General features: G+C 40.3%; 4 protein-coding genes and 1 long non-coding RNA gene across 8 annotated transcripts in view; 2 read left to right on the plus strand and 3 right to left on the minus strand.

The window, feature by feature from the left end:
- The window catches only part of LOC104950977 (ADP-dependent glucokinase-like), a 17,402-nt gene extending 12,951 nt beyond the window's left edge, over positions 1 to 4,451 (minus strand). Inside the window, exon 1 of the mRNA XM_010777601.1 lies at positions 4,404 to 4,451. Within this exon, the coding sequence (XP_010775903.1) occupies positions 4,404 to 4,451 (48 nt within the window). The remainder of the gene's footprint in view (positions 1 to 4,403) is intronic.
- A 4,838-nt stretch (positions 4,452 to 9,289) lies between these two features.
- On the plus strand, positions 9,290 to 10,408 carry LOC104950969 (uncharacterized). Its single transcript, XR_798976.1, has 2 exons — positions 9,290 to 9,469; positions 9,573 to 10,408. It is a non-coding gene; the product is annotated as an uncharacterized lncRNA (long non-coding RNA).
- Positions 10,409 to 13,377: 2,969 nt separating this feature from the next.
- On the plus strand, positions 13,378 to 16,216 carry LOC104950970 (ADP-dependent glucokinase-like). 3 transcript variants are annotated; one of them, XM_010777596.1, is made up of 4 exons: positions 13,378 to 13,543; positions 14,730 to 14,977; positions 15,769 to 15,994; positions 16,081 to 16,216. In XM_010777596.1, the coding sequence occupies exons 2-4, from the start codon at positions 14,760 to 14,762 to the stop codon at positions 16,180 to 16,182; spliced, it is 546 nt and encodes a 181-aa protein (XP_010775898.1). In that variant the 5' UTR covers positions 13,378 to 13,543; positions 14,730 to 14,759; the 3' UTR covers positions 16,183 to 16,216. The 3 variants fall into 3 exon arrangements, with proteins under 3 accessions (XP_010775898.1, XP_010775896.1, XP_010775897.1); XM_010777594.1 differs by having other exon boundaries at positions 14,747 to 14,977; XM_010777595.1 differs by having other exon boundaries at positions 14,750 to 14,977.
- A 1,212-nt stretch (positions 16,217 to 17,428) lies between these two features.
- Positions 17,429 to 23,462, minus strand: snx22 (sorting nexin 22). Its single transcript, XM_010777600.1, has 5 exons — positions 23,282 to 23,462; positions 20,771 to 20,854; positions 19,336 to 19,440; positions 18,381 to 18,475; positions 17,429 to 17,479 (listed from the first exon to the last, which is right to left on the minus strand). The coding sequence occupies exons 1-5, from the start codon at positions 23,366 to 23,368 to the stop codon at positions 17,443 to 17,445; spliced, it is 408 nt and encodes a 135-aa protein (XP_010775902.1). The 5' UTR covers positions 23,369 to 23,462; the 3' UTR covers positions 17,429 to 17,442.
- Positions 23,442 to 24,892, minus strand: part of dnai4 (dynein axonemal intermediate chain 4) — a 19,679-nt gene continuing 18,228 nt past the window's right edge. For both annotated transcript variants that reach the window (XM_010777598.1, XM_010777599.1), the window contains one exon: positions 23,442 to 23,535. In XM_010777598.1, coding sequence (XP_010775900.1) covers positions 23,459 to 23,535 — 77 coding nt within the window. In that variant the 3' untranslated portion in view covers positions 23,442 to 23,458. The remainder of the gene's footprint in view (positions 23,536 to 24,892) is intronic.

Raw genomic sequence — 24,892 nt, forward strand, 5'->3', positions numbered from 1 at the left:
ACCCATCTATCTATCTATCTATCTATCTATCTATCTATCTATCTATCTATCTATCTATCTATCTATCTATCTATCTATCTATCTATCCATCTATCCATCTATCCATCTATCCATCCATCCATCCATCCATCCATCCATCCATCCATCCATCCATCTATCCATCCATCCATCCATCCATCCATCCATCCATCCATCCATCCATCCATCCATCCATCCATCCATCCATCTATCCATCTATCTATTAGGCATATAATTAAGATGTTAAAACACATTACAATTGAATTTAAAAGATGATATGTTAAACCCCCATTTGGAGGCAACAGTTCTGCTGATTTTCTTTCCAACCAGCTACTTCATTGCGGTCACCTGTGTCTGAAGGTGTAAATCATCCCTTCACTTTATGTAAAACTAATCGATGGCCTAACATCCTTGTAAAAAAAAAGTCCCGATAATGGAAAGTCTTGTACGATATATTTCCCTCAAGAGATGAAGCATATGCTTGTGCACACACACCTCGAGACCTGCATTTGGCCGTTTATCTGCAGACTGGCGCTGGCTCTGTGATAAATCACCGTCTCGACAGATATCTGGAGGTTTCATGCACGCTCATGAACCTCGCCCTGAGAGAAGAGCTCCACGAGACGTTTGAGTGCTGGGAATAATATCCGTAAAAAGCTCAGAGGAGGCCGGGAAACCTCAGGAAGTAGGCGTTGAGTGTGTTGTGTTGCTAGAGGGAAGGTTCAGATAACGAAAAAACACCTGCAAACTTAAATCTAAAAGTGTAAGAAATCAGAAGCAAGTGTCGCTAAAAGATGTGTTCTATGTGATGTTCACTTGTATTGCCTTTTCCTTTCTAACAGGTGTAATTTTACTTTATTGACATGTTTTCTTTAATCCATTGTACTGTTTAATCTTCAAAGATAATTTCTCTTCTTTAGGATCTTTTTGTCCCTTGTCTTCTTGCTTTGTTTGGTTTTCTTTATTGTTCTCGTGTCTCCTACTTTCTTTTCTCTTCGTCAGTCAAAGCCTTTTGTAAACTCACTTTCTAAAGCTGCTATATAAATAATGTTATTATTACATCGTTTAAACGGTTGCTATTTGATGTTTTCTTTATTCTGATCAGATAAGAATCAGAAGCAGTATTGTGCAAATATGCGCGTACTCATTCTGGAGGCAAAGTAGGAATTCAGAGCAGTGCACTTTGTATACGAGATAAAAAAAAAGAACATCTCACATCGAGTCTTAACTGTCTTTGTCTCCGTTTGAATTAACATCACATCCAGCTCCTGACGTCCCTCAGGTTGTTTGTGTTTCATTAAGGAGTGTAAGTCTTTGAGTTTCCGCAACATATCAGTATTTATATCATCGATTAATCTGCACATCATTTTCTAGATATACTTATAATAATAATAATACCTTTATTTTGGCGGGCGCCTTTCATAACACCCAGGGACACCTTACCGGGGTAAGACAAGACAAACAACAGGAAATTGAATGTTTATTTTTATTTATTTTATTTTTTGTTATTGCCCGTTTGATCTTTAGAATGTCAGAAAATTGTGAAAATGTCCTTAAATATCTTGCTCTGTTGTTCCAAAACCCAGAGATAATCAATTGAATTCGATATGAAAAGGAAATCTCCACATTTGATTGGCTGATTTGAGCATTTTCTGACATTTTGGCATTTAAACTGACTTAATTGGCAATTATTTTTCTGTCTATCGCCCATCGATTCATCTTCGGCAAGCAGACAAGTAGATACTTTTGTTTCCTCTACAAAATCTCTTTCAGTCACAGTCTTCTTGAGGATTTGATGACTTCTACAGTTCTCCACACGTATTGGCTCGTTACAGTCTACCTATTTAATATCTACCTGCATAAAGCACAGTCATTGATCTTTCAATCCCATGCAGTCCAGATTTGTACCATATTTCCATGCTGTGCAAATGATAGCAGCAGCTTGTGAAAGTGTTGTTTCGATACAAAGCATAACTCCAACACCAACTTCTCTTAAATTGCAGTTTTGGATCAGGATTATTTTGTCTCATCAAACAAGTCTTTGTAAAAGTCAGCGGGGGGAAATTGCTCCACCTGACTCTGCGTGCATCGAGTCAGCACGACATGTCGTTCTTGATTTGATCACATGCACCTGGATCTGCAAACAAACGGCATGTTTATCAAGAGAGGTTTTCTTTTAAAACACCAAAAGAAACTTCAGACGAATATCTCGAGTGTCAACACTAGTGAAGCGAAGAAGTTGCAAGCGAACAGATGAGGAGTTTAGGAAGATATGAGGAGAACTTAACAAGATTAGTGAAGCATCAGGAAGAAGTAACAGCAGACATATGTATCGGTGTTTCTTACCTTGGGCTCAGACCCGTCCAGATAATCTAACCCTGAGTGAGTCTCTGCTGTTAAACCGTGAAGAAGAGGCTCATTACGTATTCCTCCGAGTGTAGACTGGGGAGAGAGATGGGGAGGCTGATATGCATACATTGCTCCAAAACCCCAAATAATATGCCACTCAAATACCTGAAACTCGAAACACCCCGGTGGCTCGTTTAAAAGTCGAGTTTAAAATTCAGTTTGACTTTTGGTCATGGGAGAAAAGAGGCCAACAGACGGCTGAGGGTAAAATATTCTTACTTTTTCTTCCAAAGTGACAGCGAAAAGTGGCTTTAATGACACATCACAGATTCAGGAACCACAGGAGAGGGAATACAAATCATCAAAAGTCCTATTAATAAGGGTTTTCAATTAGTTTGCAGCGACCGTTTGAGAAATGCTGCTAAATGTGGAATAATATTCTTGCCATGTTCCAGTGTGTGCTATGTATTTTCCTTTTAGATAAACCCTTGTCAACATGCTCCTATCTGTGGGTTCATTGAGAATACTCTTTATCATTAGCTGAAGATATGCATGTTTCAAAATCCCAGCCTTATTTGTAGAGATGACATTCTTTAAACATGATTTGAAACACTGAATAAACTGGTGTTGGTGTGTTAAAGGAGTGCACAGCGCTGAATGTAGCATAGAGCTCGTTTGGATAACACTGGGAATTGATGTGGGTCACTCTTCAGGTTAATGGAGCTCGCTGCCTTTACCCCCACAGGACCTCATCTTAAAATGGTATCACTATTTATAAATGGATTTCTTTCTGTTTCTCTGGCAGGTCCTGGGAGGGAGATACAAAGAAGAGTGTGCCGGTGGGAGTTACCTCAGACTGTGGAGGGTGGAGAAGCAAAAAGGAGGAGGTCATTTAGGCTGTTATGTGTTTGTTTGTTTGTCAATAGTCATGATAGACCTATAGTGACTCCAAATACATCATGTGTGAAACCTAAAATGAAGATACACACACTTTTAAAAAGATTGTAGTAGTATATTTGCAGCTAAACAAATATTCCGTTGGAAGCAAATGAGAAAGATCTACATGTATCGCAACCTTGACATCCTACCTCCACACACACACACACACACACACACACACACACACACACACACACACACACACACACACACACACACACACACACACACACACACACACACACACACACACACACACACACACACACACACACACACACTACACACACACACACACACGACACACGACTACACACACACTACACACACACACACACACTACACACANGGACCGCAGCAAGGTTAGCCCCCTGTCTTCATCTCTGCACACACACACCCCTCACACACACACACCTCACACACAGTGACGACAGGAAGGTGTGTGTGTCTCTGTGTGTGTGTGTGTGTGTGTGTGTGTGTGTGTGTGTGTGTGTGTGTGTGTGTGATGTGTGTGTGTGTGTGTGCTGTGTGCTGATGTGTGTGTGATGTGTGTGTGTGTGTGTGATGTGTGTGATGTGTGTGGTGTGTGTAGTGCTGATGTGTGTGTGATCGTAAGAGTAGAAGTGTGTGACACAGGCAAACTCGTTAATAAATTGAGTAAGAGGTTACACACTGTCGCCGGAATTAGTTGGACGGGCCAACGAAATTTTCACTGAGTTATTTTTGACGAACTACTAAACGAGATACAACAGACAAGACAAAGGAACAACGTTGTGGGCCCAAGTGGTAAATAGGAGGAAGTATTGGTTGCGACTGGTGGGGGAAGTCAGTATACGAGAAGACCACAATGTATTAAGGGGGAAGGTTAAGAGAAAAAAACTATGAAATCAAATTTGTAGTAGGTAAAAAACAAGAGCTTGTAAAGTCGACGGGAGCAGGAGTAGGTAGAAAAACAACAAATGAGTAGAGAATAAAACAGAAAACACAACAAGGGAAGAAAAAAGAGGAGGAGTTAAGGGGTAGACGAAAAAGTTGTAGGAAAAAAGCAAAGAAGGAAAACAAAAAAAAGAAAGAAGAAACTATAAAAAAAAACCTACGGATCGTTCAGAGTGTCGAAGAACAGGTACGAGGTAGTCCCGGTCCATGGTCGGGTCTGGGTCAAGGCACCGTCCCCCCCCAGGTTGTCTTATGAGGGCGGTCGAATGTCCATTAAATGGGTTAAGTGAGTCGACGGTGGACGGGGGACTTTCTAATAGAAAACAAAGAAAAGTTTAGGAAACGACAAAAGTAACTATAATGTACAAGGTTGTTGGACAACAAGTCCAACGGACGGGGAACGAGTCACCGAGTAATATAGCATCTTAGTATTAAAACGTACCGGCACCATTTACATAAAAACAACAGTATAAAGTCAATAGATGTGAGTTACAGTAAGGCAAAGTTTTCGCACGTTTGTGGTATTAGACTTTTAGGGTTAATTTTTTTTTGTTAACCGCAAGTCCAACGTCTTCGCTAGTAAATGAAGTAGTATACGCAAGGGGAATACTAAGAGACGCAACTATCCTAAATAACAGACGGGGAACACCGACAACACTAAAATAACTCGGCCTAGATGGACGGAAATCTTAAAATACATAGGGCTCCACGCCTTTGAACTGTCTGAGGGTCCTCGTCGGAATGTAAAAATTTACTATTAAGGAAGGACAGTAGTCACAGGAGAACTCTAACTATGGTGGTCAGTTGTGTATTCGAAGGACTGAAACATAAACGTTTTGTAACAAAAAGTCTAGAGAGGCTGGTCTAACTATGAAGATAAACAAATACTAAAAAGAAACACAGGAGAATCTATACGTAATGCTGTACCTGTTCAAGTCGGACTTCCTGTCACCGGCACCCCTGTCGCTACCCCCCTGTCACTGACCTGTACCAGCCCTTAGGGGACAACCTGTCCCCGACGACGACCCCTCCGAAAAAAGACTGGAAGTATGTGAGCCTTTACGTAGGTAGCTGAGGGTGGTCCACCCGACTTTGATGCAGTAGGAAGAGTAGGACTGACAGAGAGTAGAGTTGTGATTTTATTTACAGAATTGTACCCAATTTTGAGGAGGTACTTATTATCTGATGGTACCATCAAAATAAAGAATGAACCTTGTAACCGTGTGTGTGTGTGTGTGTGTGTGTGTGTGTGTGTGTGTGTGTGTGTGTGTCTGTGTGTGTGTGTGTGTGGCCAACATCCTTTCAGCATGTAGGCATTTTTTGCCATCTTTTTGATAAAGAGAAAGTCTAATTTGTGCAACCAAGCATCTCATAATGCAAAGAATGCTGCTTTTAGAGGTAGCATACTGACAAATATACATGTCTGGCATTCTGCCACAGGTCTACATGTATTGGCCCTTTTTCCCCCTCCATGACACACCATAACAGAACTTAAAAACACTGTCTCATGAAATGTAGTCTTCAGCATTTCCTCCTGGATCTTTCCCTGCCAGAGTTCAGGAGGTTATTGTATTCACTGAGGAGTTTTTCAAAGCCATGGACCGAGTCCTCTTCAAGCTGTTCTCTATAAAGACATCTCCACGCTGTTGGTCTTAACAGCAGCCAGGAGGCCGAGCGACCTCTGAGCTGCTCTGTATCCAACCTGCAGGATCTGAGGGGGACCACGAAGGCATCTGGGGCTCTTAAAGTGTCTGAAGGATGAAGGGGTTTTACCCTCCACTAGGGTATGTCAGGGCATTTTCTAGGTCTTGTACATCCTGCTGCATGAATACGAAGTGTCACACCTACGGTCCGCTGACTCTGTAGACTCTTTTAAAAGCTAACCTGTGTGCTTTTATTTTATTCTATGTTTTTATTGTGTTTTATTGTGTTTTATTGTGTTTTTAGCACGTGGCTTGTGTGGTCATTTATTCTTTTATGATTCCTATGATGTTTTAATGTTTTGTCAAGCACTTTGTGACTATGTGAAAAGTGCTTTATAAATACATTTTACTTACTTACATATCTGACGAGGTGTCACTTAGTGTGAGGGACTTCAGTGTCAGTTACAAAGGTCTACTTCCTGTCAGCTGTAATAGGTCTGCTCACTAAAGGATATCAAGTCAAGTATCTCGGTGACGGTCTTCTCCCTGTAGAAACAGCTCGTGTGAAAAGACCTCCAGACATCTTTCTCCTTCAGCTCCGCATCAAGAGGGCGGAGGAGATGATGGGACTTTACTGTAATTGGAGAGAAAATTGGAGAGCTGCCAATCGAGTTGCTTCCAACGCCATCCTTCATTTGTTGAGACTCTGAATAGCGTTGACTCTGTTGGACATCGCTACAAGGTGTGTTGGTCTGTAAGTGGAACAAACCCAGCTAAAACCGGAGCAAAGAGGAAATGGAAAATCCCCCAGTGTGAGAAATGCTTTCAATGCCCGTTTCCCAGCACATTTGAAATGGGACTGCAGCAGGAATTTAACTGCAGACACTGTGCAGCAGAGTTTTATTGCTTTTTTATTCCACTACTTTCATTTCAAGCCATAAAAAGTTACATTTTATTCCAGCGTGGATGCACCATGTCCCTGGCACTGCAACCTTTTCAGTACAGAAGCTACAACGTGACGTACTTCACTTCATTTCTAATTGTCTGGTGGCTTGATGAAGTCGTGTGAAATAATGAGCCTGGCATTCTCCCCCCGGCCTCACTCTGAGGGGCTTTGAAATGCATGTTAAGAGTGTTCTTGATCAAAATGACCTGCCGCCATCCTTTACACTCCAGCGGTGCAGAAACTTGTTTTACTTTCCATTTGCAGCACAGCTCCATCTAATATTGCGTCGTTTCATAAGCTTCGCCGAGAAAGCTTTGAGATTGTCCCCCAGACTCCTCCGCCGCTGATTGATAAGAAATGATCTGCAGAACTTTTGCCACGGCTTCTTCTCTGAGTGAGGGACACAGAATACTAAACACTCCGAAAAGGTCAGTCAATATCTAATTGCTTTGTCAACTCAGTCTTTATTCATGTGTTAAATATTTCATATCGCCATTAAAAATGTAGGAGGCGGGGACAGTTGAGTTCCACATGACGAGGTGTTGGATCTCATTAAGGATTTTCCATAATGAATGACATCTTGTCCTGTCAGTTACAGGCTGCTTAACATGGGAACTCACACCTGCAGGAGAGATCACCTTGTCTCCGAAGTGAAACAATGTGAAACAAAGGAAATGAGAAAACGTTTTATCTTATCACGAGGATAAAAGATAAGAAACCGTGCAGCTGCTGCAGGCATAATAATCCCAGCATTGTCTGTTCCCATCAGGGGAACGTGATAATGCTTTTATTTGATAAGATTTTAAAAACAATTCACTTGTTAAATCTAGGAGGAGAATTCATCTCAATATTAGCAGTTTTGGGACTACTTCTCTGTTCCCTAAGATGATGAATTCACTTCATTTTCTCAGAGTGAGTTGCCCTCCTCTGTTATATCAGCTGCACGCGCCAAAGTCCTGGCAGCAGAAGCAAGCGTGCCGATAAAACACAGAGTCACGCACCGAAGAGCAAACTTTGTCAGCCTGGATTAACACTCTGGCTCCGGAGCAGGAAGGCAATTACTTGTGTTAACACTGATATCCACTGCAACGGCCCTCCAAGGCTGATTTCACTCTGTGTGTGTCTGTTTATGTGAGCAAAAGAGAGGGGGAGATAAAGAGCTTTCCTTCCCTAACATGGTGTGTGTATCGCCCATGGAAGCTTGAATGCAATAGAGACAAACAAACAGTAATGAGGTGACACTGAGGATGTGTGCCTCTGTGAGAGGGAGACGCTAATTTGCACCTCGATGACTTCATTTTAAACTCCAGTGCATTTGAATACGCTATGAACCTCCTTTCAATTACAGGAGAGTGTAGAACAACAATGAAGAGTGCTGCAAAGGAACCGGTAATTGAGGTTTGGAGAGGTCCTGTTTTTAGTTTATACTCAGGCCCAGAAAGAAAGCAGCCTTCAGACTTTAAAAGAGAGGAGTTTTTAGCTTGAGCATGGATGATCGTTAACTTCCTTTTTACACGGTTTCTAAGGGGATAGAACTGCATTGGAAGTTTCCACATGACGGCAACGGTATGTGCGTTTTTATAGTGTTGTTACGTCCTTACACTTTACTCATGGGAGCTGCTCGGAAAGTTACCTGACAAAAAAACCTTTCCCCAAACAGGCTTTCAGCTTCTCTTTTTGTTTCCCAAACTTTTCATTCTTTTTCTTTTTTACTTCAGAGCCAGTCAGATGCTGTGCTGCAAAGCAAGGTCACCCCCAACACCTTTATTTATCTGTTAAGGCCTCACACTGGCAGACCCCACCCTCACACACACACACACACACACACACACACACACACACACACACACACACCTCATCATCCACCTGATTCACTGCATGTATGCCACCCTGCCCATGCCAGGTTGATTGACAGCTGATTACGTTGTCTGACCTTGGTAGGTTATATTTCACAGACAAAAAGAAAGCAAGTGTGTGTGTGTGTGTGTGTGTGTGTGTGTGTGTGTGTGTGTGTGTGTGTGTGTGTGTGTGTGTGTGTGTACGGGAGGACAGGCGTCGGTGGTCACTGGTTGAATAGCCGCTGGCCCACAGAGACCGACGCCTGTCCTCCCGTACACACACACACACACACACACACACACACACACACACACACACACANTGTGCTGGACATTGGAACAGTCCTTCGGCGGCACTCGATGACGTAGTATGCTTGAAATAGTGGCTCTGGAGCAACCTTCCTCGACATTGAGAAACACCCACTCACTGCTCCCCAAATCAACACAAGTGTCTAGTGGCCATGGTAAAAGAGAAGAAGAATGTTAAAGAAAATCTGCATATACGCATTAATTTCGGCAGACATTTTTTATTGGTTGTATTTTTTATAACAATCAGCAAACAACCTACTTCAGGCACATTAACAAAATGGTGCACGCAACACAACATGGTGCTCTAACATACACATGATAAAGGTGGTTATTTGTGTACACATTATGTTGATTTTTAAATAACTTTTTTCTGTGACTCATTTCAAATAACTAATCAATCATATTTTACTTGTGTGTCCTCAGTTATCCGTTACCAAATCAGCGAGTGTTGGGATTCTATAAGGATCCTTATCTCTCTGAACGCACATCAGGTAAGAAATACGTTTAAAGAAGAGTGTGTTTTGTTGTTGGCGTTTAAAAGCCTCCAACTATCTTTCCACAGGATAAACTCTGAGCTCTGTCTTGTGTTTTCAGATCTTCCAGATGTTGTTGTGGACGGAGTTCTGCAGGGTCTTTATCCTCGGGACGTCCGAGTCAGCTTCACCGCCCCCGTCCTCACGGAGCCCGACCCCAGCGCTTCTTTAGACGCCTGAAACTATAGCTAAATGTTAGGTTTAATGTTTATGACAATACAGTTAAATACACAAACTAGCAAGAAGGACAACTAAAAAGCCATTGGTGCATGATACAGGGGGAATGGGTCACATGGAGGATCGTTTTTCCGAAATCAGCGGCTCCAGTGGGATTTAAACCCAAAACTCAGGCTTTGTATTTCCGTTACGTTATCTGTGGTATTGTTCAACCTTTTCTTAGCCTTTTTAATATCACTAAAGTGAAGCCAAATCCCAACATTCATCCTGAAAATGAGTCACTAAGTATGTTTTTATTCCGTTTAATAAGCACACAAATGTATTTTTATGAAGATGTGGAAGTGAAAGGAGGCCACAGGCAAACGTGTATTTTATTCTTTCAAGCCATACTGTAGCCTAGTTTAATTTAGTTCAAATTTAGAATAGAGGAGCATGAGGAAGTGTAGAAAATTACTTGAAATCCAGGCGTGAGATAGAGGTATTTTTTACATGTTGTTTTGTCACAGTTGATACTTGAGTATAGAAGTTCCTAACATTCATGTACTTTTTGTAGTAACTTGAATTTGTTGAACCTAGTTTTATTTTCTAGTGTTAGGTCAATCACAAGGAGCCTTTGATACTGAAGCAATGTTTTAGTGTCAACAAATGTTTGGGAGTTATTTCTACTTTTGTATGAGGTTGTTTGGATTGACATTATAATAAAAAATCCGACACGTCTCATCCTGTGTCTCTCTATTTCAACCTGAGCTGTAGAATATTGTTCATTTTTGAAAAACTGGTACGAGACATGTGGACACACATCTTAACTTTTAATACGTCAAAACACATTTATTTAGTTTGGGGACACTAGTGAGGCAACCAGGTCATGCTTTACCAAAGTATTTCCCTGTGGAATTACATATGAATGATTAAATAGGCAACAATGAGAGAAAAAGATTGCCCAGAGCCTTGTGCAAGTTAATACCAGTAAGAGACAAAAAGCATTGCAAAGGGAATCTCATGTTAAAAATCCAAAACGGTTTGACCTTTTTGTAAAGAATCTGCACATTCATGTCGGATCACATCACTTGTAAACTGAACTGCAGTTTGTGCACACAGCGAGACAGATTTAACACATATCTTACTGGAGTTTTATTCCAAAATATGTATTGCTATGTGTATTATATTGCTTGAAATGTTTTAAAGGGGACCTATCATGCAAAACACACTTGTTGATGTCTTTTATACATAAAAATGTGTCCCCGGTGTCGGGGGAACTCACGCAGCGTCAGAAAATAAAACCCTCTCTCTTTTCCTCCGTACCCAAATCTCTAAAAACGGGGCTACAACGGAGCTGATCCAGATTTGCGTCCGATATGACGTAATATCGGAAATGTAGGCTGGCTTTACCCCCACTAGCCTATCAGAAACGTTGCTATCAGAAACAATGCCCGACTGTTTTGGACGTAATATGGTCGGTTGTTTACATTAGCATCGCTAACACTCAGAGCTAACCTGTACAGGAGAGCATGCGTGTGAAGAAGCAGGAAATAAAAAGGAACTCACCTTGTGGTATAACCGGCAAGAGAGAAAGCCTTTGAGCTCCATACTGTTTCAGAAATAATCCTTGATAATCCATGATATGGCGTTTCATCACCGCAGTATTTAGTTTAGACCAGGAGCTGCCGGGTCCCGCATGAGCTCAGCCCCCTCCTTTTTTATTTCTTAATCCTTTTTTTTTTTTTTTAAGCTTTATACCCAAAATCAGCACTTTTGAAACAGGAAGTGAAATAGAGGGATATGAGGCATGGCTAGAACGGGTGATCTGTTTGGTATTTTGAGCAAAACATTTCATAGACATGTTTTTTATATATTTGTATATATCTGAGACCTATGCTATTGCCTAAAAATAGCATGAAAGGTGCACTTTAAGTAAGTGAAAGTAATGTATAATCATCCTTCAAGACATCAGTTTAATGCAAAAGAAGACAAAAAGATATTGAATTTGTAGTAAAATTCAAGCTATTTTTGCTTGGAAAACCCCAACATGTGTCTTTTTAGTGACATAGAACTCTTAAGAATATAGGGAAATGGTTTGGTTCCTGAAAGCATCTTCCTAAAACTATTTTTAATAGTGAATGATGATTTCAGTTTGTGATGTCATAAGGTGTAACTTTTCAGCTGCCTCACCTCACCCTGGAGGCAAATATATCACAAGCAGCAACACGCAGCAGAACAATAACGAATATCTGCCCGAGGCACGAAGAAAGGAGCTTAAGCCTTTCATTATGTTGGATAGTGTTGGTTTAGTGGTGCTTTACCAGGCTTCCTGTTTGGTGAGATTTAAGATCTGGTTGGACTTGTTCACTCTGGATGTATAAAAGGATTGGAGTGAAAACGTACTCTGTAATTCTTGATTCTGAGTCATTGTCTATACTACAAGTATTAGCATGTCTGGTGCTAGTGACAAGTAAAATGTTAAAATGTATTCAAATTCAACAAGGGCAATGGAGGGTAATGCTTGGCTGAATTATGCACCAGACTTAAGGGAGTACTCCAGCATGTTACAATGTTTGGACTTCACAACCTTGAACGAGAGGGTAAGCAGGTTACTTTGGCACAGCATTGTGTATGACTTCAAATAAAGCTGTCTTGAACAACTTGGGTTTTATTTGACCAATGTCCAGCAAAGTTATTAATGTGTTTCCCTCAGTGTGCCTTTTACCATGCCCCTATGCCAACTGTGATGAAGGCGTTTTCTTCACACAGCACTTTTATACATTTAGGAGACTTGTGAGAGAAACATTTTTCTTCAAAGAAACGTTCACGGTGCAGCAGAGGCCAAGATATGCTGACTTTTTGATGGGTCAATCTCTTAAAACACTGCATCCTACATTTCCCAAAATGCAACCCAATAGCACATTTCATTAAACCATCCTTGCATGGCAAATGTCCTACCTTAAGTATAAGGTAACCAAATATATATAAAAAAATACCAAAGAAAAGTGACTGACTAGGGGAAAGTAAGACGCAGTAGGCCATATGTATGACAGTTGTTACGACCCTGGGTCGTTATATCATTTGTGTGCAGATATTTCTTCCTCCTCCTGTGTCTGTGTGGCTGCGTGTGAGTAAGCAGGCGGTGCCCGGTAGCTGATTGGCTGCCCAAATACCAAATGTTGTGCTGCGCCTAGGTTCCCCTAGACCTGGGCGTAACACAGTAGATAAATAAAATCCAGCCATCAATAATCATGATTTACGCCTGAACTTTTTCCTGCGTTTCCATCCACAAATTATTAAGCACATTTTCAAAATTGATTGTAAAAATGTGAAATACCCTTTAAATCGTGCAACCCTTCCAAGTTCTTTTGCTTAAACTTTAAGTATCAATATCAAAATCTACTTAAAGTATTCATCATGCAAAGTGTCCAATAAATCATATATAATGCATGGCTTGAATATAACAATTAATTGTTCATCCCTTAATGTTACAGCTGGCTGGGTAAAACAGAAAAATATTTGGGCATAATGAATCAAGGAAAACATTGCCACAGAGCCACTGGAGTCACATTTCTTAGGGTGATATTTCTATAATGCACGATTCAAAAAGTTGTAATTTTTTTAAGGTTTGTTCTTTCCTTCACCATCTGTGTTCTTCACACTTTGTTCTGGGGATGTACCCTGCTGATGCGCATGCGCAGAGCGTGAGGCGGAAGCTACTGTCAGTCATTGCCCCTTCACGTACCGTTGGACCTCTTCTTCAGTTTCTGTCACTGCACCGGCGGAATCTGCACATTAAACCCTGTTAATGTGACTCACCAGGACACAGTATCCTCTTCCCGTGCAACTGAACTTGAAGCCTACACAATATTATCGGTACGTGCCGCTAACAATTGCGAAGCTACTTCTATTTTTAACTAAAAGGCTCTTATTAAAGCTGAGTGTATGCAGAGAAAAGTATCTTGTCTCGAATCTAAATTAGATTGCATGCTAAGCCTAGCTTTAGGCTAATTGCTACTGACAGATTAGCTTTGATTAAGTGAAGCTAAAGACTCACTGTGTTGCTGCTGCTAGCATGTGAGCTAACAAATATTGTGTACACGTTAGCAGTAACTTTACCCCTGCAGGCTGGAGTACCATAAAGTACATTCTTGCATAGTTAACTTGTATTTTAAAGGGCAGTACCACTCAATGCATATCATTAGCATTAGGGTGGTTAAAGCACTCCTTCTGGGTAGCTGCTGGTGGAAGAAGTACTAACATCCTTTTAAATAGTGAAAGTACTTGCAGAATTGTTCCTTTCATTATGTCATGCAAATATAGAATATTAGTCTATCCTAAACGAATAAATACATGCAAGCAGTTGCGAAAAGTAGATAAGTACTCAAGTAGTGTTATTTTTTAGATACTTCACAATACATCCATTGCATCTTTCTACGTTTACTCCATTTTACTTCACTTTATTCATTTATTTGAACTCAATTTACTTGCAGATTAAGAATATATTTTGAACTATACATTATTATTATAATGCATTATCACGACGACTGAGCCACCCAGCAGCAATATGTAAAGTATAAATATCGGATATAATATATAAAGAATTAAGCTCAACCTTACCAGCTACAACTCTTGTAGCAAAAATAAAGCATCATTCATTATAATCCAGAAGTACAGTAGGTACGATTCCAAAATGGGAAGATGTTGTTGCCAATGCTTTTGTACTTCTACTCCAATAAGTAATTTTACTTAGTCATATCTAAATCATACATTTCTGTTTCCTAACTGTATTATTGTTTCAAGCAAGCTGTAATAAAAGACTACATCCGTTAGTAGCTCTAAATGTCCATCACACAATAACAAATATAGTATATACTATAGACTTTTTGTTTTGTATTTTAGTATTGTATGTATGTAATGGAACATTATGTTGCATTGTTGGAGGAGCTCAGGTCAGAATAATTTCATTGCCATTTCTACACTGTAGCTTTGTGCATATGACTATAAAACCTTTGAATCTTGAATCAAATCAGTCATTTTGATCCCTAATAGCTGGTGACAGGTTGTGTTGTGTTGCAGCAGTGTGAGCATCATGTGGAGGAAGGCTTCAGCGGCCGCCCTGCTGGCGTTGGCTGTGGGATATTTCTACCTCGGCGGCTCTGAGCTGCCGGAGCAGATCCTGACGTACATCGGCCTGCCGAACATCCAGACCCCCCCGGAGAGCCAGAAGGGCCTGGAGCAGGTGGTCTCCTCCGCCTGGGAGACGCTGATCACTCTGCCCACCCGGCAGTGGAGCAGAGTGGCTGTAGGGTGAGTCACAGTGGGGAACTGTGGGTGATATCAATCAATCAATCAATCAATCAATCAATCAATCAATCAGGACTAAAACCACCAGACTCAGGGACAGTTTCATCCCACAGGCCATGAGACTGTTAAACACCTGAACTTTAGAAAATTCATCCATAACATTCATCTGGTTGTAACTTATATCAATATTCTAATTACTTGTATCGACTATTTCTATTATATTATATTTCATTTTATTTACTTGCACTATTATCTGATTTATTGTGTTGCACTGTTGGAGGAGCCTGTGACCTAAGATGTTCATTGTCATAACTACACTGTAGCTATGTACACATGACAGTTAAAGCCTTGAATCTTGAATCAATCAACAACTTTGTGACGACATTGGTATGATGTATATTCTCAAAAATATTGTGATGTGTGATATTGCCCAGCCTTAGTCGATGGAGATCATTACACGAGGGATTTAAATACAATTTGAAATGGATAAAAAAGTGTTTCATTTCAAACACACACCGCACAGATTCAGTGTAAGACCATAGAAAATTGTTTTTCATGTTATAATTTCCCTGTGTCTTTAAAATTCCATGACCTCTTTAGATTTGAAAGGGTTTGTCTATTTATGCACAAACACTGTGACACACATACAGACACCAGACCAACTTTATTCTAGGCCTTAAACAGATGCTCAATCCTCCAATGTTGGTGATATAGTCCGATTACTCTTCAAACACACCATTCAAAAGTTTAACTATCAAATAACAAGTTGTATGTGGTTCTCTCCTGTTGTTCAGGGTGAATGCCTGTGTGGATGTGGTGGTCTCCGGCGTGGGGCTGCTGCAGGCTCTGGCTGTGGACCCCGGCTCCGGCCTGAATCACGAGGTGTTGCACTCCAAAGAGGACCTGAAGGAAGCCTTCATCCATTACATGGAGCGCGGAGCTGCAGCCGAGCGCTTCTTCAGCGACAGCGAGGTGTTTCAGAGGATCGCACGAGCAGCGGCAGAGTACCCCGGGGCCAAGGCAAGGACCATTTACTCTGCAAGCTCCTTTGTTGTTGTTGAATAAAGTTTAAAAAGATCTTCTGATAACCTTTTGTCTTCCTGCAGCTGTACGTGGGAGGGAACGCTGCCCTCATTGCTCAGAAGCTCGCCACCTACCCTGACCTTGTGGTACAGTACCATGTTCATACTTCTGTTGTAAACTCTTAATCTTTCGCTTCATTAATGAGCTATTATATAACCCCCGCTAAAGAAATATGGGATATTTAAGCTGGTCTTTGAAATCTATTTCAGGAATTTAAATCTTTGACATTATCTTAGCTTTTTTGGTTCAGTATATAAATCCTAAATTCAGATCATCGAACTACAAAAACATAAAAATGGGCGGTGGTGGCGAAGTCGATAGGGACTTGGCTTGGCAACTGGAAGGTCACAAGTTCAAGTCCCGGCAAGACCAAGTGCTACCGAGGTGNACGTCATCGAGTGCCGCCGAAGGACTGTTCCTATGTCCAGCATACTTGGAATTCTACAGAGCCCGGCGTACTTCGTGGCGAGAAATTTCGAGGCTGCACCTGTGTAGACTCCGCGGTCTTAAAATCCCCACAATGCTTTGCACACGGACCAATTTGGACAAAAATCTGTGGCGGAAAATGTATGGCGGGGCCTCTCATGTGACGCACACCTGCATACTTGCTAGCCTGTTCCACTCTTTGGCCGTTTCTCAATCTCGAGGATACTGGCTTCCAAGCCAATATTTCAAGGATGCTGAGTCATCGAGTGCCGCCGAAGGACTGTTCCAATCTCCAGCATACTTGGAATTCCACCGAGGCCGCGTCCTTGGTTTGGGGGAAATTTCGAGGCTGCACATGGGTAGACTTCGCGTCCTTAAAATCCCCAGAATGCTTTGCGCACAAACCAATTTCAAAAACCCTTGCGGAGAATGGCTGAACCGACGCAGCACACATTTAAATGTAAGTATGTAGTGGCGTAGAACATGTGTTGGTAAATATGTTACTTTGTTACATTTTTTTGTTATCACCAAAACTGTGTTCCGTGAAAGTAAAGCAAGTTCATAATTAGATAGACATCGTGAGGTATTTATTTTCGGTACAGTTTATGTTGAAACCGTTAGAGAGAGTGGCACACTTGTTAGCCTGTTCCATTCTTCTTTGTTTTCAGAAGCCGTGGCTTGGTAGCATACTTGCTTCGTTTCTGAAGGAAGTGACTTGGAAGTACGCGACTACCAAACCAGCATCCTCGAGACTGAGAAACGGCCTTTGTTTTCCGAATGCCAGGAAGTATTCTTGCCTCGCTTCTGAAGCAAGACGCTCGGAAGACATGTGCTACCAAGCAAGCGTACTCGACATTGAGAAACACCCTGTGTGTCATTACCCACTTAAAATGGAGGCGGACCCGAGGATTCACCTACGCTCTGACACAGGATATAAAGGAAATACTAAAAAAGTAATCTTACCTGTAATCCTGACTGTCCAATTCGTCAAGTGATCTGAAATCAGAGCACATCATTTAGAGATTTACTGCAAGGTCACTCTCAAAATACAGGTTATTATACAACTCTAAAGAGAACTTTATCATACAGAGAATATTTGCTTTATAAAGAGAATCATTTTAACGTTTTCAGACTTTAAGTGTAAACACATTGACATTTAATTTTATCTCGCTGCACTGTCATCACTACTACCTCTGCTTTTACCACTCTTATTTATTTGGTTATTTGTGTCTATTTGTGACTGCAGTGAGAGTTGCCAAAGACATTTCTTTGTACTTTGTATGATGACAATAAAGATATATTCTATTCTAATCCCAGTCTGTATTGTTCTACATAATTAGTAGTTATGTTTTATACACTTATAAGTGCAGTGAAAACTAAAACTAAATCTCAGGATTTTAACTAGTGTACTGTAATATTTATATGTATTTCTTCTTCCTTGATCATATGATATTAAAGAGTCATTGATGCTCTCCACACCACAGTGTGCATTGCTCCCAATCCAAAAACAGAGGAGCTAAATAAAGCAACGTGTCATACATCTGTCAGTGAGGGGACAGAGGACAGGGGACTCAGGACAGAGGACAGAGGGATAAGGGCAGAGGGCTGAGGACAGAGGACAGGAAAGAGGGCAGAGGGCAGAGGACAGATGGCAGAGGGCAGAGGACAGATGGCAGAGGACAGAGGACAGATGGCTGAGGACAGAGGGCTGAGGACAGAGGTTAGATGACAGAGGGCAGAGGACAGAGGGCAGAGGACAGAGGGCTTGGATGACAGAGGGCTGAGGACAGAGGGCAGAGGACAGAGGTTAGATGACACAGGACAGAGGACAGAGGGCAGAGGACAGAGGACAGATGGCTGAGGACAGAGGTTAGATGGCAGAGGACAGAGGACTTACTCCATGCTGCTGACCTTCATCCCGGTGTGGAAGTGTTTCAGATGCAGGAAGTCCAGCAGCACCTGCGGCACGTCCTCGTTCTGATAGATGATGTCCTGCAGCAACGGAGAACAATACAACTTGTGAATATGAAATAGTAAATGTTGGTTTTCTGCGGCTACACTTTGGCAGAGTGACATGGCATAATATAAACAGCAAGGTGATGAATTAATCAGGTGGCACATGTCAATATTCGGAGATGCTCTTGTACATTTCTCGTTTGATCTCAATGTTGAAAATCTCTGGTTTAAGTCAATCAGATAAAAAGGCTTGAACTAGAACAACATGTAGATCACACATTACACCTCTTTTTATTCATTTCAGGAGGAGTCGAATACATCTACCTCTGACTACTGAGAATCAGAGACATTCATTTTACTCATGTACAGTTACATTTAGCAGGCTTCTCGCTATGCAGTTTGAGATATTAACAAATACATAAAACCAGTTATGAAAACAGTAATAGCCACAAAGCAAATACAACAATAAAGGGCATTAGTTACATTTAAAGTGAGTTTAAAGGTTAAAAGCTAACATTTAAAAGTTGATCGTACTTTTACTGCTGTTCGAAGACTCAAGTCTCAGAAAAGCCAAATCTTTTAAACCTTACAGAAGTATCTTTTACTTTTTCGCGATGTTATTACTTTCTCTTTGTGGTTATTCACTTATTTCACCTGGTTTTAATAATCTTTCATCCGGTTACAGTTATCTCTTTTTCTTGTTCCTTTGAAGCGACTTCTGTTTTGAAAGGTGCTAAACAATCTACATTAAATTCTGTTTTGTCAATTGATTCAAAGTTCCCCGTTAGTTACACAAAAAAGATATTCCTGCTCAAGAGCAGTACACAGACTTGCTCTTAAATGACATTGGCGGCACATTTCTACATACGAGTTTCTGCAGAAGCCTCTCTTGTTACCTGGATGTAGTCCTCCAGCTCCTGCCTCCTCTGCTCCAGAGGCTTGGTCCTCAGGTGGGGGTTCCTCTTGCTCGGGAGGTCTGGAGTCTGGATGATCTTCCTGAGCTGCAGGACACACACCATACAACTTTAACCTTCAAATAAACTGTGATCAACAGGGCCCAGGAGTTCAAAACTTTTAATCTCAATCAGATCCGATCAGATTTTGAAATCCCATTTTTTGTGATCCAGGATCAGACAAGTCGGCCAAATGTTGTCCCTGGAGTTCAAAGCAATTCAGGATAGGATCACCCTGATCCAGATTACGATTTTTCAAGATGACTAGATCCTGAATATCAGTGCTTTAATCCTACCGATCGCCATCTAGTGGATATGAAAAATAATACAAGGAGACAAGAGACCACATCGCAGAGACATGTATAATGTCTAATTATATTTTTTAAAGGTGATGACAGATGATGGACTTTTTTTTTGTTGAAGATATTTTTACTTTAATCTAAATTACATTTTTGATTGACAATCTTTGCTGTTACACTTTTATGAGCATCAACATTTATGTAATCAACATTTGGTTGAAAAACAAATAGGCCACCACAAACGTGAGCAAAAATGGAGGCTAAAAAGTGTGTATTATTTCAGTCAACAAACGTTGCCATCTTATTTAAATTGAAACATATTTTAAAATAAATTGTACAGTACATTTTGCTCTGGTAATCCACTGGAAATCCACCCCTCTGGTGGGATCAGGGTAATCCAGTTTTTTGGGATCTAACTGATCCCAATCCTGTGTTGTCGGTTTGAACTACCCGTTTTGAAGATTTGATCCAGATTAAAGCTTTGATTGGATTTCCTATTGATCTGATCGGATATCAAAGTCATCCTAATCCTGTTTTTTGGTTTTGAACTCCCCAAAATCCAAATCTGATCTGATCAGATAGGGATTAAACGTTTTGAACTCCTGGGCCCAGGACATGATGGCTCGAATGAATAGGTACTAATGTTAAGGTTTAAATAACAACCTTTTTTACAACAAGAAGCGCTTTATTGAATGGTTCCCCTCTTTTGCACGTGTAGGTGTGTGAGCAGGATTCTTATCTTGCTGTTTGTTTCACACTATTCAACTGATGTTAAGCTGGCTATCAAAACACTTAGAAATGAACCACTAAGGTATGAAGCATCTATCTAAAACTATTACAATAATACGACAATTTCAACACATTTAGAGAGCTGTCATCTTCTTGTCCAACTCATGTGGTTTTAAACAACAATACACATCTTTTTAGAAAGGCAAGAGACCACCACAGTGAAGCCTCCTTACCCTCCTATTATCTGTCACAAACAACATATCATCAAATAGCATAACACACAGTGACTACTATAGGAAACAGTGGTTCAAAAAGTCTATTAATTAGGACTGCGGCTATAAGGGACATACCTTTCTGTGGAGAGTCTGGAATTCGCTGCTTCTTCTGAGCACAAAATGTTTCCTCCCGTGGAACAACACTTCAACTCGGAAAAGCTGTAAACAGAAGACACATAAATGATTTATTCCCAATCTTTCATTTAGTAAATTAGTAGTAAGTCCAAAGTAATGTTTGGAGACGGGAAATATGTCAAAATGATAAGCCCAATATATGTGTTGCTTCTTCATCAACATCACATTCATGAAAAGGTAGAAGTGTGCATCACAATACACCATCATCACTTCTCCACCAGGAGGAGGCACAGAGCTTCAATTACATTTCTCTTCCACCATTAATACAACACTTAAATATAAATATACATGTCATGTACACTAAGATGTAAACTACTATTAATCATGTCTATCTGTAAACAAATACATTTCTTTATGAACTTTTAAATACAAAGACCTGAGTGACACATTTAGTTAAAAAACTGTTCTGCAAACATACCAAACCAATACACAGTATGAAAACACATCATCTGTACACTGTATATGAAATATTTTGACAATTCTTTAAAGAAAACTCCCTTGATTAATATCTGAATGTTGACGTTCATCTGAACTGTCCTTGCAGTAGACACTGTAAACTAAACTAGAAGACTAAACTAACTAACTAACTAGAAACTGTAAACCACAGGAGTGCTTTACACTGTCCGCTCTTACAGATGAATACATTAGAGGGCAACCAAACATCAGCAAATAAGAAATAATAATAAGAGCATTGTGCAGCTGGAGAGAAATTGAATGCTTAAAGATGTGTGTTGAACAAACTGCAGGGCGACCTTTGTGGAGTTAGTACTTACTTTTTCAGTAAGGTAAACAAAAAGAAACAAAGTCTGACGTCTTGAGTCTGAGATGATCAAACTGAGCAGAGGTCAGTTCAGCACACTGCAGCACATTCCCCAGGCTAGTGTCAATGTTTGCCCACTATTTTAAAATGTATGTGTGAATGCAATTTAATACACATTCATATCGTGGTGTCAGTTTTTGTTAAAGTTAAACGATGTCTCTTCAGCTCCCTGAGTCTGAGTTCATTATAGTGCCATTAAACTAGCGTCACAGAGAACTACAGTGTAACAGCCTTAATGAGTTTACCACCGGAGAGTCTGTGGTTCCCAGTGTCTGGTAGTGTGTGTGTGTGTGTGTGTGTGTGTGTGTGTGTGTGTGTGTGTGTGTGTGTGTGTGTGTGTGTGTGGCAGTATAATGTCACCAACATTTTACAGCTGTCTGCATTGTTAACTGTTTGAAAAAGGAACCAAATAACTTTTGTAAGTACTGAAAGTAGAAAAGTACTGTTCTAGTTCTCACGTAATGTTTTACATGTACAAAAATATTTCAGAGGAACATAGTGTACTTGTTAGCTCTTTAAGATTGTTTAAACAAAACAAATGGTGAAATTATAAAATGTGATGATTTGTTATAAATTCACCTACCAAAGCTTTATATAACAGTTCATTCATCAACAACTAACTGAAACTGACTTACTGGCGACATGTTGATGCATTGATAATAATAATATCCATAGTATAAGAACAACACAGACCATTATGCATAGTGAGTGCTTTTACTTTTGGTATATAAAGTACATTTTGAGGCCAATTCACAATGTATAGAGTGTGGTATTTTATTGTAACACAGTAAAGGATGTTGAGGGTGTTTACACACTTTACATGATTAAGTAATTCAGTATTCTTATAAACATGGGCTCAAACCACCAACAATAAAATCATTCTTATGCAGAATAATGTATAATATGGATTATAAGTATTGACCCATTCATGTTAATTAATTGTAATTAACCAAGTTGAAACCATCTTTATACTAATACAACATCATTTAGCAGTTCATTTGTAGTTTGCAGTCACTTTAAGTAACCAAATCACAGTGGAATAGAAAGTACAATATCTTCCTTTATTAAAGTAAAGTAAGAATTAAAGTAAGTAGCCTAATAGATGTTAAATGCTTATGTGCACGTAGCCCAAAACTGTACTTACAGTAAGTACAGTGATTGAGAAAATATACTTACCTTTTTCACCACATTATTTTAAGGCATATTCAAATGCACAACTCGATCACATTGTTATATTTAGTGTTTTTACTATGGATGTGTACTTTTTGATTTTTACTTTTATTAACGTGTAACGTATATTTTTTTAATGTACGTTTTCCTTTTATATGCACTCCCTCTTGGCTGTAACGATGTAAATGTCCTGATTTCGGATTAATACATTATTTCTGATTCTAACTTTGATTATTTAAGCAGTTAGTGCGTTTCCCCTGTGGGAGAACTGGGAGGAAACGTGACGTCACTCTCACTCGTCCTCTTCCTGCAACACCTGGCTCACCTGGCGTCGCACTTCACCTTAATACACAACTACAAAGCCAAAATAGCACCGCAACAAAGTGATAATGGTGGCTAACAACGTGTTTGACGCTGCTGAAAAGAGCGAAATCAAAGTAAAAGTCAAGCTGTGTGCTCACCTTTCTGGATTTCCCCGCCTCATCCACTTCCCTCTCCATGGAGGGGATCGATACTTCAATCATCGGGAATTCCTCCTGCCAAACCATCGGAATGATCAGCTGTCTGCGGGTCACTTCCTGTAACTGAAAGGTAACTCCACTCGGGTTTTCCGCGACAGGAACAGAACAAATAAACTCTCAGCCTGTCTGTCTGTCTGCCTGCCTGCCTGTGTGTGTGTGTCTCTCCAGTGTTCTTCCTGTGCTCCACCTCCGCACTAATTGGACACACACAACCAGAGGGTGCGTTCAGGGACGTTAAAGGTGCAGTCCGACATTTAGGAACAGAGTCCCTGCTACTGTCTGAAATAAAAAAAGGGAAGTTTACATGGACAACACCGAACTGGAGTTTACTGTGACGTTCAGTGGGGGCAAGCAGTGGGCAAATTCAACTTTTAGTCAGCGGTATAATTTCATACATTTGTACAAGCTTGCTGTAGTTATACCTTCTGAGTATTTTAACTTACACTACTTTATACTTCAAATAGACTACGTTTTAGAAGCAAACAATGTGAAAAAGGAACAAACTAACTTCATACTTTCTTCTTCTTCTTTTTTATACGTCCAACTACAGAAAAACCTCTCAGAAATAAATAAAAATATTTAGCAACATACACAAATAATGCTTTATGTATTAGAAAAGTACTCTACTGTAAGTACAGTTTTTCTTACACTCCACCTAGCTGAGTATTTTAATTTTATGCTACCATATACTTCTTATCGAATACATTTTAGAAGCCAAAATTGTACTTTTTATTCTGCTGCATTTATTTCAAAGCTTTAGTTACCTTACAGATTCACAATATTCGCTAACACAACTTATAAATGCACATTTACAAGACCAAGTGCTACCGAGGTGTCCCTGAGCAAGGCACGGTTCGTTCCCTACACTGCTCCCCGGGTGCCGTTCATAATGGCAGCCCCCTGCTCCTAACACTAGGATGGGTCAAATGCAGAGAAACCATTTCGTTACATAGTTTTTTAAAAACAAATTATTTAACCAGATAAAAAGCATTTGAGATACAATCTCATTTACAATGCTGACCTGGCCAAGAAGGCAGCAACGTTACACATAACACAAACATGTAAAATACAGAGAACACAACTAAGAAAACAAAAGACGAAAAAGCAGTTAGGACAGTAAGAAAGGTACACTACTTATTACTACTACTAAAGATATTCAGTTCAATATCATATATTTTTAAAAGCGGAAATCTTTGAGATGCTGAATTCAGACATTTCTGCCATTTNTCCAAGACCAAGGACCATAATAAAAAAGACTCCTTTTTCCAGCCTCAGTCCGCACGGCAGGAACCTGGAACCGTATCCAGGCACTGGATCTGAGGTTGTAAGAGTCACAAACTGGGGCAGATCTGGTACATATGTAGCGTGGAAGCTTACCTAAAATGGCTTTATACATGAATAAAAACCAATGCTGCATCCTACGCATAGTGAGTGAGGACCATCCAGTTAGGCTATACAGTTTGCAATGATGAGTCCTATAGGGTGCATTTGATATATAACGCAGTGCAGCATGGTAGAGTGGGTCAAGTTTGGCCAGAACAGTGGGACAGG

The sequence above is a fragment of the Notothenia coriiceps genome, unplaced genomic scaffold (genome assembly GCF_000735185.1).
Source record: "Notothenia coriiceps isolate Sejong01 unplaced genomic scaffold, NC01 NC01_scaffold00018253, whole genome shotgun sequence".
NCBI lineage: Eukaryota > Metazoa > Chordata > Actinopteri > Perciformes > Nototheniidae > Notothenia > Notothenia coriiceps.

Coding starts and splice junctions, on each gene's coding strand:
- snx22 (XM_010777600.1), bottom strand. CDS start 23,368: ATGGTTTGGCAGGAGGAATTCCCGATGATTGAAGTATCGATCCCCTCC. Junction 19,441..20,770: donor TCCAGACTCTCCACAGAAAG/GTATGTCCCTTA, acceptor TGTGTCCTGCAG/CTCAGGAAGATCATCCAGAC. Junction 18,476..19,335: donor AGCTGGAGGACTACATCCAG/GTAACAAGAGAG, acceptor CCGTTGCTGCAG/GACATCATCTATCAGAACGA.
- LOC104950970 (XM_010777596.1), top strand. CDS start 14,760: ATGTGGAGGAAGGCTTCAGCGGCCGCCCTGCTGGCGTTGGCTGTGGGA. Junction 14,978..15,768: donor TGGAGCAGAGTGGCTGTAGG/GTGAGTCACAGT, acceptor CCTGTTGTTCAG/GGTGAATGCCTGTGTGGATG. Junction 15,995..16,080: donor CAGAGTACCCCGGGGCCAAG/GCAAGGACCATT, acceptor GTCTTCCTGCAG/CTGTACGTGGGAGGGAACGC.